The sequence below is a fragment of the Pantherophis guttatus genome, chromosome 11, assembly GCF_059756535.1.
Source record: "Pantherophis guttatus breed Tessera chromosome 11, ASM5975653v1, whole genome shotgun sequence".
Taxonomy (NCBI): domain Eukaryota; kingdom Metazoa; phylum Chordata; class Lepidosauria; order Squamata; family Colubridae; genus Pantherophis; species Pantherophis guttatus.
The window spans coordinates 12607964-12622575 of record NC_142073.1 but is presented as its reverse complement, the minus strand read 5'-3'; the positions used below and the strand labels follow the sequence as shown (position 1 = coordinate 12622575).

Genomic DNA, 14612 nt, shown 5'->3' with positions numbered 1-14612 from the left:
TAATCGGATAATAATAACTTTATTGTCATTGTACGTGTATACATAGTATACCCATACAATGAAATTCACTTAACACCCAAAGACCAGGTCCAACACTTATAATAATCCCCAAACACACCCCCACCCACCACAAATTCCCCACTCCTAAACCACCCAAACATCCACACAACAGATCAAGTAATGCTGTCCAACAGCTCACTGATGGTGGCCCTTTAGTTCATTGTTGAGTGTGTGTGTGTGTATACATACATACATACATACATCAGCAAAATATAAATTTATACACACACACACACACACACACATATATACACACACATATATACATATACATACACACATATATATACCAAATTTATATTTCATTGATATGCTCCCTCCCACATGCTGGGGTAGACCAGATGTCTCGATAGAAAAACACTTTATATCTATATCTCTATATCTCTATCTATATATCTAAATCTAGTGAAAATACACACACACACAGTCTCAAATTGAGTGCCTCCATTTGGGCCTAGAACAGTGACAGACTCACTAGATTATCAACCATGATTTTGCACTGAAATGTTTTGTTTCAAAGGCAGCCATTTTTAAAGGGCTTGCTTTTCTCAAAATATAAGTAAAACTTGCATGACGGATTAAAAATGTTTGTTGTATGTAACCCTTACCACTATATCACAGTGTCATGATTTTCCAGAATGTTTTACATTTTCTTAATGGTTTAAAGACACATTCATAATATTGAGAATAACACTGCATATTATAGTGAGTGGGATCTAGAATTTAGACCACAGCTTATCGTAGAGGAAAAACTGAGCAGTGGTTTTTGTCAGTTCTACTCCACTGCAGTGAAGTATCTCCAAAAGCTGCTATAAGCATTATGAAAACCTCCAGAACAAGGTGCAAAAAGATAATGGTGTCAGCAATGGAAAGGAAAAATGCTGCCTTTTTCTTCACCAGTAGCTTTCAATGAATGCCCAATCCTCTTTGTGAACCAGTCTTTTCATGGAGTATATCGTATGTTGCAAGAAACTATTTCTTACTCATGAAGATCTAACACATTGCGCTTAATACCACTGCACATTTGCTTCAAAGAGTAATTTACCATATTTTTCAGAGTATAAGACACACCTTTTTCCCTCCTAAAAGGGGTGAAAATTTAGGTGCATCTTATACACCGAATGTAGCCCCGCCCACCCACTGGCCCCCACCCTTTGACCTCTGCCTTGCAGCAGTTACCTCTTTGCAAGCAAACAGCAAGAAAAAAACCAGCTCCTTTCAGCTTCAGCACAGTCTAATTAGCACAAGTTGATTGGATCGGCCTCCCGACTCTCAGCTGATTTGCTCTCAGCTGTTTTGGGCAGGGCTCTGCTGCTTGCTGCAAAGTGGTAAATTGCTGGAGCAGATTATTTTTTTTTCCTTGTGCTAATCAAGCTATGCTGAAAACGAAAATGAAAGTAAAGCAGGCTGTTTGCTGCAACCAGGCAAAATTGCTCAGAGGCAGAGGGAGATTTCTTTCTTTTCCTCACCAAAAAAGGTAGGTGCGTCTTTATACTCTGAAAAATACGGTATTTAGCACAATGTTTAAAAATACTTCTTTGAGTCCTGTAAACCAGCCAATGTTTTTTGTGAAGAATAAAATTACTTCTAACCACCTCTCCCCACAAATATATAAATATATAAAATATGGGAAAATCGGTGTAGGTAACCTGGCCACATTTTGAAGAAGCCATAATTTCCACGTTCCAGTGTCTTTTATTAAAATGCAAGATACATTCTTTATTACAATTTGAAAGAATTTAGAAAGACAAAAATAATACAAAGAAAGGAACTGGCATTATACATTCTTTTCAGCAATACTTTTAACGGAACAAAATGCAAATCAAAAACAGTTAAGAGATTCCAACAACATAGTTGGGTTGGTTTACAGTTTGAACGTTGCTGAGGTCTGAGACATCCCATTGTAAATGTAGGTGTTATTAAATATTACAAATTGCCTGGTAACAATTTTCACAACTTCCTGAGCAGCAGCTCCTGTAAAACAGCCAGGGAATGACAAATTAAAAATATGTAACAGAAGCCAATTGATTCCAATCCAAATGCATATTTTCTAGTTCTACTTTTTTTTTAATCAGATGCCACCTTAGATCAATGGGTAGAAATAAAGCATGAATACTCTCATGATTGACTCAGCTCAATGGCCAATTGCCCTTTTTCCATGTTAAATCTCTGGCAGGTTCAGTTAAAAAATCCTGGCACGAGTTTTTCCTGGCACAACTTTGTCCATAATCTGAATTTTTCAGTTGAGACCTCTTATACAACCTATCAACAACAAGAGAAGCGGGGTAATAGGTACTGGAAAATTTGATTACCAATTTTGTTCTCTAAGAAATTATGGTAGGGTCTTCATTATTTTCGTTAGCAATTTGTGATTCCAAATTCATCTTAGTTGATCCTCCCAATTAAAATTCAAACAGGGCAATTTAATCTGGGGAGTTTTACGTGTCTCTAAGATTAGCTTACTAAAAAGCAGAGGCATCACCCTGTCAACAAAAGTGCGTATAGTCAAGGCTATGGTTTTCCCAGTTGCAATGTATGGCTGTGAAAGTTGGACCATAAGGAAGGCTGAGCACCAAAGAATTGAGGCCTTTGAACTATGGTGCTGGAGAAGACTCCTGAGAGTCCCTTGGAGTACAAGGCGATCAAACCGGTCAGTCCTAGAGATCAACCCTGACTGCTCATTAGAAGGCCAGATCCTGAAGATGAAACTGAAATACTTCAGCCACCTAATGAGAAGGAAAGACTCACAGGAGAAGAGCCTAATGCTGAGAAAGATTGAGGGCAAAAGAAGAAGGGGACGACAGAGAACGAGGTGGCTGGATGGAGTCACTGAAGCAGTTGGCGTGAGTTTAAATGGACTCCAGAGGATGGTAGAGGACAGGAAGGCCTGGAGGAACGTTGTCCATGGGGTCGCGATGGGTCGGACACGACTTTGCAACCAACAACAATGGACATGAGAATACAAAGTACTATCAAAGTAAGACACACTAAATCTTTTTGCATGTCAATTGGCTTATGTACACATGAAAAAAGCAATCTTTTTACCTCCTAGAAATGCTGCTATGGTGTGTGGCTCGGCAGCTCCGTACCGACAACTACAAAAGGAAAATAAAGTTGCCATATTATAATGCATCTTAAGAAGATCTTGGAAAGTATTTTTGCAAGTTAATACTTACAACTCATGGACATAATCATCTTTGACCGTTACAGGCAATCCATATTCCTGAAGAAAACTATTAAGGCAAGATTTCAGTTTTCCAATGTCATCCTCCACTTGATAGTTATAAACCCCTGAAAAGAAGATAAGATTATTATAGACAGAACTAACATTTTATCGCAAGTAAATGAAATATAATTTTGTTAGAAAAGAGAATACGCTATCCCATAGAAAAATATACTAAGCAGAAAAGTAACATCTTTTACTAAGCCTTTAAAGTACATCAGAATTGTCAAACATACTCACTTATGATATATATAGGAAATATTAAAAACTTCAATATGTGACGCATTTATAAATTTGAACAGAGATACAGAAATTACAGTATTACCTAAAGTATTCATTTTTATCTCAGAAAGCATATGATATATTGAAAACAACCTTACCAGGGTATCTACCATTGTGTTTAAAAAATCTGTCCACAGCTCGTAACATGAGGTACAGCACCATTTCACTATCTGGATTATCCATATGGGAAGCTTCAAGTAACAAAACAAAATGTAAATTGCAAGAGGAAATTGTTAAAAGTTTGAGATTAACTTAACTAAGTAGGTTTCCTATTCCTCAATTTTTCACATAGCATATTCCATTTGCTATAAGAATGTTTCCATATCATATTTATATCTCCTCTTCTCTATTCTCTGCATCCGCCGTCTTGTCATGTTACAGATTTATAGCTAGGAACATATAGTCAGCCTACATGACAGGAGACTTAACTATATGTTAAAGAGCTTCTCTATCGCATACATAAAACAAACCACTTGGGGATTAAATACATGAGGTGCTTTAAGTGTTGAAGAGGAAGCAAATAAACTAGCATACTTTTCGGAGTATAAGACACACTTTCCCCTCCAAAAAAAGTGGGTGGAAATGTCTGTGCATCTTATACAGGGAATGTTGCCGAAGCCCTGCTCATCCGCCGGCTCCCACCCTTCGGCCTCTGCCTCCCAGCAATTTATCTCCTTGCAGCAAACAGCAAACAGCCTGGTTAGCTTCAGCACAGCCTGATTTAGCACGAGCAGCTGATTGACGGTTGGATCTGCCTCCTAGAATACCGCCTATCAGCTGTTCCAGGCTGCGGGGATCACCACTGCCCATTGGCACAGTCGCCGCTCATCATTGCTGTCACTTATCGTTGCCTCCGTGTGCCCCATTTTCGGCCTCTGTGCATCCCGTTTTGGGCCTCCATGTGCCCCATTTTCGACCTCCACACATCCTATTTTCAGCCCGCCGTTCCAGATACCAGGGATAGGTGGCGGCGATCCCCACAGCCTGGAACAGCTGATAGGCGGTATTCTAGGAGGCAGATCCAACTGCCAATTAGCTGCTTGCGCTAAATCAGGCTGTGCTGAAGCTGACCACGCTGTTTGCTGTTTGCTGCAAGGAGGCAAATTGCTGGGAGGCAGAGGCAGAATTTTTTTTTCTTGTTTTCCTCCCCAAAAGCTAGGTGCATCTTATACTTCGGAGCAACTTATAGTCCAAAAAATACGGTAGATTTTAATATAGAGTTTAGATGTCTCTCACAAAGAAACTTTATAAAACGATCTGGGCAGCTGTGCCAAACATATAAGGGAAAAAGGCAAAACCATCACAGTCATCTTATGAACAGTGACTTGAAAAACAGTTCCAACTAACTGCATTAAGAAGCAACATTCCTGTGATACAAAGTAGATAACTTAAATGTTCTGGATATTTTGAGTCACCATTCCCACAATCTTTTGATATTCGCCATGTTGGACAGGATTGATGGGAATAAAACACCACATAATCTGTAATTTTTTTCTATGTTCTTTGCTTGTTCAGTTATAAATTATGCCAATATCTACCAGCCAGCTCAGTTAATAAAATACTATTGATTTATTTACCTAGTGACTGATTCAAATGTTATACAGGCACAATCAAGAGTATTTACTGAAAAATAAAAACAAGCTACACACACAATTCATCACCACAACATTGCATTCACAATATATACAAATTCAAAGGTTTTTTTGGAGATCTCTGATCTTTTTTGCAACTAAAATCTTGTCTCTACATTATAGCAAAAATGAAGAAGGCAGAATAAAGGCCATGTCTCTTCTACATCAAACAGATTTAACTGCACATGAATAAATAAATAAGCTTACTGATCTCATCTTTGTTTGAAGTATTCAGTCCATATTCTTCAGAAAGACATCTACATCGTACTATGCGAAGAAATGCTGAGTTACTGCCTAAACACAGAATACCAAGGAGAGTGGGAAAATGGGCAGGAGAGAATAGGTATTTTAAATATAAAAATTGTTACAACCTGCAAGAGACAGTTATGTCATTCTTGCAATTATATTTCAAAACAGTATTTAAAAATTTGCCATGGAATTTGAAGTACAAGATTTCAAATTTTCTATAAAGTTCTCAACTATGACTTCTAGTTATACAGCATAGAGTTATATATTAGCAAAGTCCTTTTTTCAATGTTCTTCCTGCACCATTAAGACTAATTAAGAAAAGAGCATTTTAGGAAATTCAGTTTGGGTACATTATTAAACAATGACTGATTCCTTGTTTAGCCTATTCCATTAGTAAAAAGGTAAAAGTAAAGATTCCCCGACACATGCGTGTAGTCGTTTCTGGCTCTAGTAGGAGCAGTCAAATGGAAGCAACTAAACAGTATTCCTTACAATTTAGCCTTATTAACTTGATGTAAGTAAAACAAAATACTTACAAAGCAATTTTAATTCTTTTTGAGAAATGGATTCTGGTGCCTGTGAACAAAATGCAAATTTGTTTTAATGAAATTAGAATGTCTAACAATTGTCTTCTAGATTCCTGTTATAGAATTTAATTTAATCATATGTCCGTAGCTGGGGGCATATACACAATTACAGTGTTTTATCTATCTTCTACAATTCCGGTTTTGGGAATCAATCATGACAAGAAATATTTCAGGCTGCCTCACCCATCCCCCTCTCATTTGTTTTGTGAGGTGGGCAGTTCTATAAATTTAAAAAACATACACGAATAAATACGTTTTACTTCACTCTTTATTTCAATGTCTTTTAAGAGAATGAAAAGTGCATTTTCTACTACTCACTTTGCCAACTGACTGCAACAGCTTTGCAGCATAATTAGACACAGCTTCGGCATCTTTCTTCGCTTTATCACGGTATCTTAAAAAAATAAAGTTCTAAAAATGAACTTCAGCAAATCTAACTGTCAGCGTTCCAGACTTTGATATTTTTTAGAGCTAGCAATTGCAAAACTTTGCCATCAGTTTGAGAGCACCCTTATACCAAAGTTAAAGCCACAGCCACCCCAAAATAGGGAGCTTATAAAGTCATAATGAAAATCTTTGCCGAAAACACTGGTTTTGAAGGGGAACACAGTACAAATATAAAACTAAACAACTGTAGAAAAATACTTACATATTTTGCAAGCTGATAAATTTACTCGAATCTGCAATCATATCTGGAATTGTACCCCGGACAGGTAAATTTCCTTGACCTTCTTTGCTCACAAATTCTTTTACGGCTCGAGCCAGAATCCAAAAAGATGGAGTCTAAGGACAAAGAAGAACCAAACAAGTCAAAACCAAAATTGACTGATCAAGTTCTTTTATTCAGAGTCAGAATATTGGATTAGAATATTCAAATGATTTGCATTTACTACCTGCTGTGAGAGATTGATACAATGATCATCACTGAAAATGTCTTCAATACAACTTGGTACCTAAAAGACAAATTCAAGAAAACATTTATTTCCACATTATTTTTTTCCCCATTAGGAATGCAGTCATGATGCAATTTACAATTCTGGCAACCTTCCTTTACCTTTGTAGCAATTACAGCAGTGTTCACATTTTTAATGGCTTCTTCAAAGTTTTCCTCATCTTCCAGGATTCCATTTTCATTCTTTAAAATTCCTAGAAAGAAATGAAGAACTGACTAAATAAGATTTTTATTAATTAGAAAATTGGTGATAAACAGACATCCTTTATCTTTTGAATTCATATTAATATATCGGAATTCTTTAGATAAGTTAATGAGCTTCTGATATATATTGCATGCCACGGATATAGACTTAGACACATATTGACATGTGTCTTTAAATAAAGCCCACCGAAACAATGCTACAATAGACAAGAGATTTACCAAAAATTCTCACCTTGCCTAATCATCTCCCGGAAGGCTTCCTTTTCTTTGTAGTTCTTAGGTATCTGACCATTATTCTAAACAGAAATATCACAGGTTTGAATTTTGTTAAACTGTGTATTAAGGCAAATAACGGTTAGTTCAATATCAAACTATAAGTGAATCTGGCTCTTTTTTTTCATAAGAACAAATGAGTCTTAAAATTCTACTCTATTACGAAACAAGTCAGAATTCCCATTTTACGTATAATTCTAACCAAATCATAGGTAGTGGCACCTGCTGGAAGATGGGTTCGAGCAAGAACATATAAAGCGGAGCACATCAAAATGTTACTTGTACATATTTAAGTCCAAATGTTCAAGCCAGGCTACTCCAGTGAGTTACAGCCAAATTCAATCAATTTTAGTGTAAATATCTATTATCAGTGGAATAAGCTGTGACTAATTTAAGGCCTACGCTAAACATGACTCAGTGTACATCAGGTTTTTTAAAATTTCCGCTTGCATACATATAAAGATATGAACAGATATATTATCTCTCATACACGATGTGGCTAGTTTAAACAAAGCACTAAAACTAATAACAAGCTTAGCAACAGGATTTACATTAAAAAATAGGCAATCTTTGGAAGATCACGCTCCTAGAAATGTGATCTGCCTGGTGCTCTCCCTTTGGTATTCTGCAAGGGCCTAAAACTTTGGCTTTGCCAAATGGCCTGGGGCTGAAATGGGGGTGTCCCATTCTGGAGATGGCTGGTAGATTACGTAAGATCCCACCTCCAACACACTTACCCATGGAGCCGTTATATAATTTATTGTTAAACTTTTGATTTTAAGTCTCAATGTTTTAATGTTTCTAACTTTGTCTATGCTGCTTTTATAATACTGTAAGCTGCCTAGAGTCGCTTGATGGTGAGATGGATAGCCTAGAAATTTAATAAATAAATACAGTTAAACATGATGTACACATGGGCACAATCCACCCCCACAACCTAAGCATATGGATGAATGCTTACATGGTGCAGAGAACAGAGTATAGCTGAAATGGCATACTGGAGGTTAACACAAACCTTCCTTTCTTTGCAGTTCTGCCATGCACAGCCTGCAAATAGTTTTCTGTGTGCCAGTTAGATGGGAAAAAGAGATTGGGGAACAAGAAGCGTTTATTGAAGTTTGTGGGGCTTCACTTAACCACAACCGGCCCAAGTTAAGGGCTTCCAAAAATTCCTCTGAATGGCATTTGATCAGCTTAATAGCTAGCTACAATCTCACGTAGAATAGCCTGATTCAACCCTGTGATTTCAGCAGCATGCAGGCAGCCCGTGATCAAGCCTGCAGCATATAAAAGCACATAAGCCACTCTGGAGGAAGGCATTATTCCCCCGAATCTGCAGCAGAAAGCATGAGTAACCCATATAAGTTAGACTACTACCGCCAAGGTATCTACATACCTCATTGCACCATTTTTCTAGATACTGGGATACAATCACAATCCATGGAATGTGGCTGTGTTCCTGCAAAATTAAAGCAAGTATAGCAAAATAAAGAAACCAACGAAAATAGTGCACTTCTAAAGTTGGAAAGCAGGGTTGTTGGGAAGTAGGGTTGCTGGTACAAACTCAATTCAGAATGCAACAAAAATAGCTAAATCAACAGAATTGCCTTCAGTAAGGGCTGCTACAAAATAATTGTGGAATAACCCTTTTCACTTTGTGCAATAGATGTACAGAAGGTAAACAGTTGCCTCGGTTTCCATTTGATTTGGAAAACCCACAGCTAAAAATAGAGATTCACAATCCTAGGTAGGAAATCTCAACAAGCCAAATGGAGTCAGGCACTTTAAAGAAATTCAAAGCATTTAGATACCTTTGAATTATATAAGCTAGCTGGCTGGCCCACCTTGAAATTATACTGAAAGCATGTGGAGAAGGCAAATCTGTAATAATGGAGCTTGTTCAAAAAGCATGCTTGGATTTGTTTTTTCCCTAGAACGAACAGACTGAACAAATTTCTATATAACTTCAGTGAGCCAGTCACCATAACAAAAATCAGATTTGACATATAACAGGTGAATCAACTGATCTAAATCAAGCCCCATTTTCATCTCTGAAAAGAATGTCCTTTGTATGTCCCAAAGGTGCTTTTCTGATAGGCAACTGGATTTTCTTGTTGTTTTTTTCCTTGAAAACATTTCGCTTCTCATCCAAGAAGCTTCTTCAGTTCTGACCTGAAGAAGCTTCTTGGATGAGAAGCAAAACCTTTTTTCAAGCAAAAAAACAAGAAAGTGCAGTTGCATTTGGAAAAAGTACCTTTGGGACAATCATGCCCTGGATGATTAAGACACTCCGTAAATGCCCTTTATATGTAATAAAGGTAGCATATAATGTTGTTCTAGAACAAATTCAAGAAACATCTCTAATGCTTTTCTATGGAGATTCTCAGTCATCCAGGTCATGGATGCGTTTTCAAGAGGCAACTAGACTTTCTGTTTTTTTCTTTGAAGACATTTCACATCTCATCCAAGAAGCTTCTTCAGTTCTTCTCTCAGAGCTGAAGAAGTTTCTTGGATGAGAAACAAAACATCTTCAACGAAAAACCAGGAAGTTCAGTTGCCTCTTGAAAAAGCACCTCCGGAACATTTCTAATGCTTGATTGCACATACTGATGAGTTGGCCAAGTCTGTACCAACCTTTTTTTCCATATGCTCTAGATCGTAAGATTGAATATGTTCTCTCAGCTCTGGAAACGGATTGTCCAGTCTCAAATCATCCAAGGCGTTGTCAGGGTGAGATTCTATAACTATTGAAAGATTAAACAACATTTCAGTTCTAAAGCCATAGCTGAAGGTAACATTATTGCTAAAGTTTGTGGATTCCCCGCAATTTTGCTCCCATTATTATAAAAGATGTTACTATGTAAGCTGCCCTTGAAGGGCTTGTGCTTAAAAAGTTGGTCTTAAAATATTTTAAATAAACACAATTCAATGATTATGCACACATTTGTAAATGATGTGACCCTTTCCTGACTATTTAACATTGCATCCAGAGGTGATAACAGACAATGTAAAATCCAAGGAGTATTTCGAGTCAGATTTCAAATGATAAATTATAATTTGGAACCGATTATATTTCCTGCCTTACAAGTTACGAAGGTGATTTAAAGAACTACCTAATCTATTTTTCATCAAAATAATCTATTTCAGTATACAGCTTTTCATTATGGATGTTAGTTTCTGAAAATGAGCCACCCGAGATTAAAAATATAGGTGGAAAAAACATAGAAACTTTGCTACTTACCATTTTAATAAATGGTTACATATTCAGGGTAATTTTTAATCACTAATTGTTTTATCTGGATGTTCTTTAACAATGGAATGTTTTTTTAAAAAAATCATTAAATATCTTACCAGGATGTTCTTTAATAACAATTCTCATATAGCCTATTAGTCCGTAAGTCCTACAAATTAACAGAGGGATGTTGTAATTCCAGAGGACATCAGCTAGCCTGAGCAACGTACTGAAAAACAGAAGATATAAGGCAAATGAACAGTGAACAATGAGCAGAAAATACACAGCCACTAGAATCTACCCACAAATATTTATTCCGTATACAGAGCATCGATAGATAGCTCTCATACTTCAAGATCTTGAACAAGCAACAATATCTTGTAACTGAGATCCTTTAGCTTGCAACCTTGTGGTATTTTAAAAAACAATTTACAATTTTATATTGCATTTGTTGTTGTTATTGTTAGTTGCGAAGTCATGTCCGACCATCACGACCCCATGGACAACCTTCCTCCAGGCCTTCCTGTCCTCTACTATCCTCTGGAGTTCATTTAAGCTCACGCCGACTGCTTCAGTGACTCCATCCAGCCACCTCATTCTCTGCCGTCCCCTTCTTCTTTTGCCCTCAATTGTTCCCAGCATTAGGCTCTTCTCCAATGAGTCCTTCATTCTCATTAGGTGGCCAAAGTATTTGAGTTTTCTCTTCAGGATCTGGACTTCTAAAGAGCAGTCAGGGTTGATCTCCTCTAGGACTGACCGGTTTGATCGCCTTGCAGTCCAAGGGACTCGCAGGAGTCTTCTCCAGCACCATAGTTCAAAGGCCTCAATTCTTTGGCGCTCAGCCTTCCTTATGGTCCAACTTTCACAGCCATACATTGCAACTGGAAAAACCATAGCCTTGACTATACACACTTTTGTTGGCAGGGTGATGTCTCTGCTTTTTAATATGCTGTCTAGATTTGCCCTAGCTTTCCTCCCTAGGAGCAAGCGTTATCTCGTTTGACCACGTCCAAAACAAACACGAAATAAAACACATGTATATAAAGACAATAATATCAATTTCGTTCCAGCTTACCTTTCTGGGAGTTGAGTTGCAATCACTACATTAAACCGACAGAAAAAAGAAGGATCGTTGTCCAGAAGTTTATCTGGGTTCTTGAGAAAACATAAAAAACACCCATTTGTATTTGCAGCATAAAGCAATAAATATAAAAAGATTCAGAATTAAAACTTCCTTTTCTAGCCTCAACTGCAAGCCTATTTTTAATCAGTACAATAATCTAAACTCAAATATTTTCCCCTTTGGAAAATATGTTTATATTTATAAACATATTAAAAACATATTTTAAACATATTTATAGACAGTTCAGTTCTGTCCATCATAGTTGATCATACTTCATCTACATTGGTCAGATAAAGGTCTCCTGAATCAAGACTATTCTAACCTGGCTATTATTAAATTCACATTAGAATTAATATGGATTTGAATCAACATAGTAACCACTGCAAAAGAAGACTGTTGCAGGAATAAACTCATGTTGCTTAGGGTATGAAATCATATGCATCTTAAAAAGAATTTGTTGCTTGAAAGTGAGAAAAAAAGGATACTATTTTGATATGAGCCTACACAAGAGCAAGATTTGATATTATGGTAGTAATAGCTGACATACTTTTGTGACTTGTTAGCACATGTGTATAAAGTGTGTAAAAATGTTTTAATGCAAACCTCTTCCACAAAATTTCCACAGACATCAGTATTCAACTCTTGCAGCAGTTCTGTGGCACATTGTGCTCGATTCTGTTTAAAAATAATAAGCAGATGTGTTACATTATAAACAGATTTAAAATTTTATCTTGAAAGTGAGAATGTAAATATCCCCCCAAAACCCCACCCCCACCTTTCAATAAATAGGTACAAAATTGTACTGCATGTTCCAATTTCCAAAATAAGGATTTTGGGGTAGATGTAATTGTAGACAGATTACAACATTCAAGAGAGATATGAATACAGATGCTTTAATAAATATTAATGGGAAAATGTTAGGGGAAATACTGAGGTGATTCCTTCTGAAAACATAGACATGTATGATTTAGGGTGTACCAGAAAATGTCCAACAATGGATACAGAAGGGCATACAAACTTACACAACAGGGAACAAAAAACTGCTTTAAATTTTGTTCAGAATAACACTTTGTTTGCAAGCACCCATGGTTAGATCTTCAAAGCGAATTAACTAATCATTTGAAAAGGATTACATGTGCATCTACCTAAGAAATCTACTTATTTGTATTAAAAGTGGGTCACACAAGGTTATAAATTTAGGCTGCAACATATATTTATTTAGGAATAAATATATGTTTATATTTCACAAGGGGATCACTTCTCTATAGATATGTATAGATATACATACAATTGCCTTGCTAATCACACAAGACATGTGTATGTGTATGTTTATTGTGAAAGGGAAAAACCAATTAATTGAATGGATCCTATGCGTTACATAATCACTCACATAAATAAACACATTTAGTATTTCCTTACTTGACCAATATTGCTTCTTTGCAGGAAGAAGCTAAAAAAGAAAAAATATTCCTTTAGAATTTCATAATTACAATTTCTAAAATAAAACAATGCAAACAGTATACTCTAATACATTTTTCCTCTCTAAAATCTTGCAACATTTTAAAGACGTGCTTGAAATCAATACATCTGAGTACTGTATGTGAATTTGTAAATTCACAAAAATAAAACCAGTAATTCCAATCAGGGCATTTCATGGTTAGTCTACACAGATCTCTTTTATTGAAAGATTTACAACTTAATATCTCAGTTGATTTTACCATGCTATAAAAATGGTCACCAGAAATAAAATTGAACAATGGCATGTGAATATTGACTTAAGGTTTAACATGAGTATATAATGAAATGATCAACATCGATAAGCAGCAAGGGTTACCTATCAATGTAAACTATATTTATAGCAGCAATAAAGTATTTCACATATTTTTTTCCATATTCCCACCAAGTTTGAAATTGACCTGAAATTATCCTATTACCAACCGTAAAACATTGAGACATAGAGACATAGACACTATGAGTCTATCAGTGTTCCATTAACTTAAACAATATGGAAGTATTAAAAATGGCACTCAATCTAACTGTAGTTCATGGAGTAACAAGGATTTTTAAAAATCTTCCATCTACCATTGCAAATGGGACTAAAAAAATCCCATTGGATATTTATATATTTTAATTAAAAATAAATGAAATTCTTGCCATAAACATTGTGGCACAATTGGCTAATCTCAAAACCAAAACAAATGTAGGGTTGATTTTACACAAATATTCATTGGAATGTAGTGAAATAATTGGTAGAAGTCAACATTAGTGGTTTTTAATCGTACGTTAAAATGGAGCTTTAAATTCCTAAGTATTTTATTTACTGAAACAAATCATTATGTTTTTGTATGATGCCATTGTTTATACCATAAGAGGAATATTCACCAGAATATTACCAAATATTTGTAGAAAACGCATTACCTGTTTCCAACATCTTCCCCAGTGACTGGATTCCCATCTATGATTGTAAAAGATCCAATACCTTAAAGAACAAACCAAACCAGTGATCAGATTAAACTACAACTTTACTGGGGACCAATTACAGCTTTTAAAAGTCATTTATACCTGGTAGAACTAGGTTTTTCAGTATTTCTGTTCCGGTGGCTGTTGCAGTTATCACACAAACGTGAGCAGATTCTAAAGCCTCTTGTCCATGATCACCCCATAACCTGCAACATCAAGATATATGACTTTCAAGACCAAGAACTAGAGAGAAAGCTATAGGAAAGTGATACATTACCAATGTCCCAAAGGTGTTTTTTTTTTTCAAGAGGTAATTGGACTTTTTGGTTTTTCTTT

General features: G+C 36.1%; 1 protein-coding gene across 1 annotated transcript in view; it reads right to left on the bottom strand.

Annotated features, from left to right (window-relative positions):
* Positions 1-1735: 1735 nt before the first annotated feature.
* NAE1 (NEDD8 activating enzyme E1 subunit 1) overlaps positions 1736-14612 on the bottom strand; it is a 16163-nt gene continuing 3286 nt past the window's right edge. Inside the window, exons 2-20 of the mRNA XM_034425358.2 lie at positions 14379-14482; positions 14235-14295; positions 13236-13266; positions 12420-12491; positions 11769-11848; positions 10813-10922; positions 10096-10205; positions 8858-8920; positions 7421-7484; positions 7087-7178; positions 6926-6985; positions 6682-6815; positions 6351-6426; positions 5982-6021; positions 5404-5490; positions 3664-3756; positions 3237-3351; positions 3106-3155; positions 1736-2034 (exon numbers count right to left, since the gene is read on the bottom strand). Of these exons, the coding sequence (XP_034281249.2) occupies positions 1925-2034; positions 3106-3155; positions 3237-3351; positions 3664-3756; positions 5404-5490; positions 5982-6021; positions 6351-6426; positions 6682-6815; positions 6926-6985; positions 7087-7178; positions 7421-7484; positions 8858-8920; positions 10096-10205; positions 10813-10922; positions 11769-11848; positions 12420-12491; positions 13236-13266; positions 14235-14295; positions 14379-14482 (1552 nt within the window). The 3' untranslated portion in view covers positions 1736-1924. The remainder of the gene's footprint in view (positions 2035-3105; positions 3156-3236; positions 3352-3663; positions 3757-5403; positions 5491-5981; positions 6022-6350; positions 6427-6681; positions 6816-6925; positions 6986-7086; positions 7179-7420; positions 7485-8857; positions 8921-10095; positions 10206-10812; positions 10923-11768; positions 11849-12419; positions 12492-13235; positions 13267-14234; positions 14296-14378; positions 14483-14612) is intronic.